The 7,480-nt window shown below is 42.0% G+C and overlaps 1 protein-coding gene across 1 annotated transcript; it reads right to left on the bottom strand.

Annotated features, from left to right (window-relative positions):
• Positions 1-220: 220 nt before the first annotated feature.
• mnx2b (motor neuron and pancreas homeobox 2b) lies at positions 221-3,705 on the bottom strand. The gene is made up of 3 exons (XM_018729537.1): positions 3,258-3,705; positions 981-1,141; positions 221-613 (listed from the first exon to the last, which is right to left on the bottom strand). The coding sequence occupies exons 1-3, from the start codon at positions 3,703-3,705 to the stop codon at positions 221-223; spliced, it is 1,002 nt and encodes a 333-aa protein (XP_018585053.1).
• Between the last annotated feature and the right edge of the window lie 3,775 nt (positions 3,706-7,480).

The raw sequence follows: 7,480 nt of genomic DNA, 5'->3' as shown, positions 1-7,480 counted from the left end.
CTGGCCAGCTCATTAGTACCCAAAAAAGGGAATAAATACGAGAGGTGGTGAGCACCTGGTGGTTGTGGTGTTCTCTCTGTTTTGTGTTTTTTTCTCCACGACAGAACCTGTCAAGAGAACTTCTTGCTGGTTCCAAACAGTAAACATGCCGAAAACAGCTATGAAAACTGTCTCTTTGCTGGTTCACTATGTAAGCAGTTGTGGAAGACTTTCCTCCATGCTAGATGGGACCCCTCAAGGCCCTGCCTCTATCTTCCTGTCCCCCACCTCTCTCCTCCAATTCATCCTCCGAATAGGCACTGTGGGGGCTGTAGCTCAGCTCGGATGTGTGCTGCAGGAAGTCGGAGGGTCGCTGCAACCCTACGCCCCCGCCGCCCATGGTAACAGCAAACTCTCGCTGTGGTTCCTCTTCCTCTTCCTCCTCCTCCTCCTCTTCCTCTTCCAGGTCCTCCTCCAGGTCATCTTCACCCTGCGCTCCGGCCCGGCGGACCTCCCCCAGCTTGTCGGCTGACTTCCCGCAGCGCTGCCTTTCCACTTCAGCCTGAGCCGCCTGCTCCTTTGCTTTGCGGCTCCGCTTCCACTTCATGCGACGGTTCTGGAACCAGATCTTCACCTGCACACGGGACACAGCACAGGAACGCCAGGGTCACGGCCGCTTGCGGGAACAGCCGAACCAAAGCGGAAATCCAATCTCACCAAAGATGTGAGCCACATTCTCCAAGAACAAATGTAATAATTCAGTACTTTCAAAAATACCTGTCAAACTTTCAACTGACAACGTATCTGTACAATATGCTTCGTATTTAAGTTTCTTTATCGAGATCATTTTTGTTTCAAACGTGTAGGTTCTTTATCACTGCGCTGCTCCACCAGACACATTAATTTTCAAGAGCCATGTGTCCTGTGTGTTCACCAGATACCTACAACCTCCCGTTAGTCTTTGTCTTGGTCATCGTCCATGTCTGTGTTGGTTTTCTCACCTGCGTCTCTGTCAGCATCAGAGAAGTGGCCACCTCGAAGCGCTTCGGCCGGGACAGGTACTTGTTGAGTTTGAACTGGTTTTCCAGCTCCAGCAGCTGTTGGCTAGTGAAGGCTGTGCGAGGCCTACGGCATTTCCCCATCAAACCCGACTGGGGGGCAGCTGTTGGAAAAACACAGCGGGGGATGAGAGGTGAGACCATGTTAATACCAGAGGCAGAGAGGGACAATCACACGGGGGAACAGACCTGGATGTCAGGAAGATGCCGTGGTTTGGCTGACTTCACAGCCAAAAAGAAAAGGGAAACACAGACAGCATATCATATTCTCATATCACATCACATTCTCTGTCCAAAAATAAATACCCACGAAGCATAAGGGCAGACAGCCTTTAAGTTCCTGGTGGTCATTAATGATTTATTACAGTTTATTGTTGGTGAGAGGACAGAGAAACATCACAGCAGAGATGCTATAAAACATAAGAGAGTGCCATTAACTTAATGAAAATTCAATGAACGCTTTGGAAACTTTATTGAGGAACTACATAATGTTTAAGGAGTTTGTTTATTGTTTCCTCTCACACAAAGCTCTTTTAATTGAGTCAGTGTTTATGGCGATATAAATAGACTAAAGCAAAAATAAAATTACTGGTCAAACCTGTTTGAATAGGCAACAGGGTTTGGATGAAGAGTGCCAAAAATCACTAGATGTAAAACTTGTTTATTACATGACTAAAATCCTTTTTTTGATTTATTTAACTTTAGTTTTAAAAAGACGTGTAATAGAACATAAAAAATTTTATATAACACACAAACACACACATATATATATATATATATATATATGTGATATAGGACCATTTGAAGCATAGTGTTGTCTTTCTTGTCTGTGTTGAAACACATATTGTCTATTACACCACATAATTTTGTGCTTTATCAAAAAATTTTGACACGGTTTAATTATTAAGTATGGAAACATGACCATTATACACGACAATAAAAGAAATAATACTGTACGATATGCTAATAAAAAAATATTTATTATAAATAAACATTTATTGTATTTATTTCAGCTTCTGATCTGAAAAAGAAATTGACATTGATTAAAACTGGTCTCGTTTTAATTCAGAATACAACAAATTATTTTAGTTATATTTTACTCTTTTAGAACTAGTTGGTTAGAAGTACAGTATTATTTGAAGCTTCAGTTATATCCAGTAATCAGTATTAGTTCTGTAACCGTACAGGTGGCTCCTAAGGAGTGTCTAAAAAGCTTTAATTGTCTTTTTTTTTTTTATTTCTGAGCGTCTGACTTATTATTTTCTTTCAGTAAATGACCGCATCTCGCCTGTTTCCACAAGAGAAAATGAGCTTCAACACGACCTTCTTAACAAGTTAAGTGCGTGTATTTGAGCGCGTATGCGAGCTGACGCACAGGTATGTGTGTTTCCACCAGATATGTTTTTTCTTACATTTGTTTTCATTCTCATGCCTTCTTGTGGCCAAAGGTAAAGTTAATTATTTTCACCACTTTGATGTGCATCACTTCGAGAGACGATCAAGCGCAATACGATGATAAAATTGTCTAACATCCCTTAACTTTAGACCAAAAAAATCAAATGCAATTTAAAATTTTAAGCAAAGAAAAATGTCATCACAGATTTACAAAATTTTCACTTCTGCTGCTAAACGTTTTCAACGTCATAAAAGAATTAGGAAGATTTGCTTCGTGATTCTTGTTGCCTTGAAATAAATAAACTATTCGGTGGAAGTCTTTATTGATATTGACGTTCTTAGTTAAATGGAACTTGGTGTAATTAAATAGTTTATTTCCTCAGTACTCTGCCGAAGAAGCCGTTGCGAAGAAGTTCCGCAACAACAGAAGCGAGAAATTACCATTAAATACTAAAAATACCACTCATTGACATTGGATGCCGAAATAAAATGAACATTTTAAATATTTTTCAATTCTGCATTTTTAAAAAAGCTGCACTGACTGTCTGAGCTTCGACTTTAAGAATAGAAAAGACTTCCTTTTTTAAACACACGGCAAAGGAAACAAGTGTTCTTTCGTTTCTTCGCAATTTTTAGTGACTGCAAATTTATAATTAAATAAGCAGTTATAAGGGTAGGTTGGAAAAGAGAAACACGATGTCTTCTACAACTCAGTAATGACAATAATAACAAATACGGCACACATCTGTTTGTCTGATATGATTTCCGTCATATAGCTATGTTGTGCTTACTCTGTTGCTATGGAAACCGGCGTCCGATACTCACACGTGTAATCCGGGAGGCGCGGGACCATGATTCCGGCCCGGATCCACTGCTCTAGAGGGAAGGACCCTCCCACGGCCGCCGCCTTCAGGTGCTCCGGGTACGGATGTGTGAGCTGCGTGAAGCCCGAGTACGTGAAGGCCGGGTGCTGACCCCCCAGGGCAGAGATCGGGTACATGGGCGCAGCAGGGTACATGCCGGGGAGGGCACCCTGGGGCAGTGGGGTGAGTCCAGGGTGGGGGACGTTCAACAGACCCGGTTTGGGTATAATTCCTGTTTGCAGCTGGATGCCCGCCGGGGTCCCGCGGGGTGATGGGGTCTCCCCTCGGCGGCAGGACACGGGGCTGCCCGCAGGGCTGTCGTTGCTCAGTCCCGGGGAAACGTCCCGATTCCCTCGGTGGGGTTCGTCAGCCAGGAGCGCGTCGATCCGAAAGTTCTTGGACTTCTCCATAGCGCCGCTTTCCAGGACCCGAACCTACAACCTACAACCTACAACCGTGCGAACTTGTGCACCAGCGCGACTTGCTGAGGTGCAGCTCACTTAGCGAACCGTCAACAACAGCCCCGTACCGTACGAACCCGAGACTCGTCCCAGCGTTCGCTCGCACTCCTCGGCAGCTGCCCCTCAGATCAGTGACGCATCCTTATGGCGGTATATCATTAACTCGCTAATTATGCAGTAAAGCGGGAGTTCGGCGGCTCTGATCAAAGGCAGATGCTGAGTGTGTAACAAGTCAACGGTCACCTGCGCCCTGAATAGCTGCTCCTCCCGCACTGACTGAGCGTGCTGTCGCCCGGCGGAGCAGAGAATGGAAGGAAACTGGAGCGCTCCCTTTCTGATCAATTTTGCCTAGGCTGGAGCCGTCACGGAACCGTTAAATCATGCCGGTGTGGTCTGACACTCGCAAACGTCAGCTTCAAATATCGCAGTCAGACTCAGATCTGTCGAAATCATTAATTACGCCCAGTGTCTGTCTTTGCTCGCTGCACATTCCTGCTTCTGCTTCCACGGCTCCACGCGTCTTGTCCACTCTTCCACTTCTCGAGGTTTTATGGCACTTTTCCTCCTAACTCCATCCCCACTTTGCCCCACATGTCCTCCAGCACCCCCCGCACCGCACTGCTCCCATTCTGCGGCCTCTCATTGGCTCCTTCTGCGAGCACGAGGTCGCACACAACTACAGCCTTCTAATTAACTAATTACACTGTCATTTAGCACCGCTTCCAGCACCATGGCATCTATAGCACCATAGTACCATGTATAGCACCATCCATACCACCGTCTGTAGTACAATATTTAACACCATCCATAGTACCGCCTGTAGCACCGTGTAAAACACCCTCTGTTACACCGCCTGTAACACAGCTTTTACCACAATTTACAGAACCATCTCTAATACCATCTATAGTACCATGAGCTTCCCACTTCCGACTGGTCTACCTGCTTTATACAGCAGAAACCGAATTAGGTCTGTAACATATCTCTGATGGATTATTTACGCGTTATTTCTACAGTAATTTATGTAGAATTCCATTACCTTCACTGCTTGATCTGGAAATATTGTGATGTCAGTAAAAAATCCGACATGTATCCGATGTCGCACCCATACATTAACATGTTCACGTTCAATATGAAAGAATGATACAAATTAGACTATTAAACATGTATTAAAAATTACATAAAGTAAAAATTTATTACTCCTGTCACGTGTCAAATCATGCTTCGTGTGATAAAGATCGCAGTCCAAAGAATTTGCGTCTTTATTTTAGCTGGAAAATTGAGCAGGTTACCTATTAAACAAGTTAGATTTGTAGCCATTTGAATTTCCTTGATAAAAAAATAAACAAGTATCACCTTAAAAACGTAATTCAAACGTAATTTGGTGGTAGAAAATATTCAATTCAATTGAGTTTTTTTTTAGATAAATAAATACCACCAAAAAATAAGGTCTAGTATGGATTTTTATTTGTAGTCAGCTATGGGGTAGTTTATTGTTGCGAATGGGCGTAGTAGCACATTCCATTTTCGTGTAATAAAATAAATATTTCGTAGATGTTTAATGTTACTTATTTATTTGGAATGAAAAAAATAATCCCCACTTGCTTCGTTTAGAGTTTCCAAGGACACCGCCATTACTATCCGTTTGTGACATGAGGCGTCCGCAGGAAGAGGTTATACTAATATTATTTGATTTATATTTTAATTAGTGCAGTTTTAACGACTTCCTTATGTTAAAAATCTGGGCTGAAATGCCCGAGTAATTAAATTTTACGACGCAGAATTATACATAAACCGTAAAAAAGTGCATTAGTAAGAGATGTGATTTAGCATCGCAGCGCCCATCCCTCCGTCCTCCCAGCCTTTACTTTCTTCTACAACGTTTTTACAACGTTTCCAGTGAACCGGAGGGTGTAGGAACGAGGTGCATTAATAATAAACAGGTATTTAGAATTAGAATTAACCCATGCACATACAATACTTACTACCTAATAATACCTAACAATCGCTAATAAATAAAATTCATAGTGCATTTTATATTTTACGAGAAAATTTAGGATGTAGTCTAGAGAAATATAAAGATATTAATATCGCAGGCTTACTTTTGTTTGTAAACGAGAAACATCTTTATAGCATGCACCTGCGGTCAGTTTATGAAATTCTTATCATTATTATTTAATAATAATAATAATAATAATAATAATAATAATGACCATTCATGGAATTCTCTGCAGCTGTGACAGAAAGTGTTTTCTTAAAGAATTGTGCACTTTACTCCACGTGCCAGATGAGCGGAAAATACCTGAGAGAAAATGTTTATTAAATGTTTTTTCACTGTTGAGAAGGCCGTTCAGCTGTATGACAAACTGTGTGTAAATGTTTAAATGTCGCAGTGATGCCTTTCATTGAAATCAAGGAAAAGTCCAATTAAGTCTCACTTAGTTTATAATTCAAATATGCCTATTAATCTGTGTAACATAGACAAAATAACTAAATGTGTGTGTTCCTGCTGCTGTTCGAAAAAATGAGAACTAGAACTTTTTACCGTGAAAACAGGACGTTAAATACGATTAAACATCTCAATAATAACTTCGTTAATAGTATGCCAGGCCGTTTCGTGGGTATTTATGGCAAATGCTGTGGGCTCATAATCGGTTACCAGAAATACTTTAGATTTTTTTACTTTAGATTGTCACGGACACGTTTAAACCACCACGTTGTCCTGTCCGTGTGTCACGGTAATTGTTGACGAATTCTAAAAGGTTCACTTTAGAGCAATTTTTAATTACTTTCAGATTCTTTAGCACTAAATTAAATATTTATGGAACGTGAAATCTTTTTCAGTCGCCAAAAAAAAAAAGAAAAAAAAAATGCTTCCAGAAATGAGAAAGAAAATCTTAAGTGTAGGACACTGAAAACTCAATTTAAAACTTTTCCACGTAAACAGGTACAGTTATAACCATTTAATCTTTATTTTAACGCCCTTAAATACACGTTTCAGTGGGTTTAGGGAAGTTGTTCACAGATCGACTGACCCTCAAAGGTTACTATTCAAAAATATCTGAAACGACTTATTACGAATGGAACTTCGTGGAAGCACTTTGACTTTGCATGTCGGTTGAAGTGAACGGAGATATAACTGGACGCAGCTGGCAGGTGAGCGTTTGCAGCGCCTCCACATCGAGGCGAACGGAAGCCGAAACGCCGAAACGCTGAAACATTACAGGGCCCGCGCAGGGAAAACGGATGAATTGCCGCGCGACGCTGATGCGGCTGCGCTCGTTCCGCGTGACCCCACGGGATTGGAGCGGCGTCATGTCCTCGCGCACTCGACTCGTTCCCCGCGACGAGGAGCAGCGCGTGCCGCTCGCGCGGACATGTAGGGCCTGTTTGCGCGCCGAAAAACCAGCGGCCATCCGCTGCGGACAAATACATACTTCCTCAGCATTATATATAACTGTGACTGTTACCAGCTTTTACATTTTCATTTTTTCATTTAGCAGACGCTTTTGTCCAAAGCGACGTACATCTCAGCCAAAGTACAATTTTATGCATTACATTGAGAGAAGGAGACATAGCTGCAGACGTGATGAAGTCTCAAGCAAACCTAATTTGTTCCCTACCACTTGCTACACCGAGGTTCATCGCTCAAGCAGGTGCATAAAACACAGGATAGACAAATCCTGATACCATCCTACCAATTTTTTTTTTTTTTTTAAATAATTTT

This window comes from Scleropages formosus, chromosome 12, assembly GCF_900964775.1.
Source record: "Scleropages formosus chromosome 12, fSclFor1.1, whole genome shotgun sequence".
NCBI lineage: Eukaryota > Metazoa > Chordata > Actinopteri > Osteoglossiformes > Osteoglossidae > Scleropages > Scleropages formosus.
The sequence above is the reverse complement of the archived record's forward strand: the minus strand, read 5'-3'. Positions and strand labels throughout refer to the sequence as shown.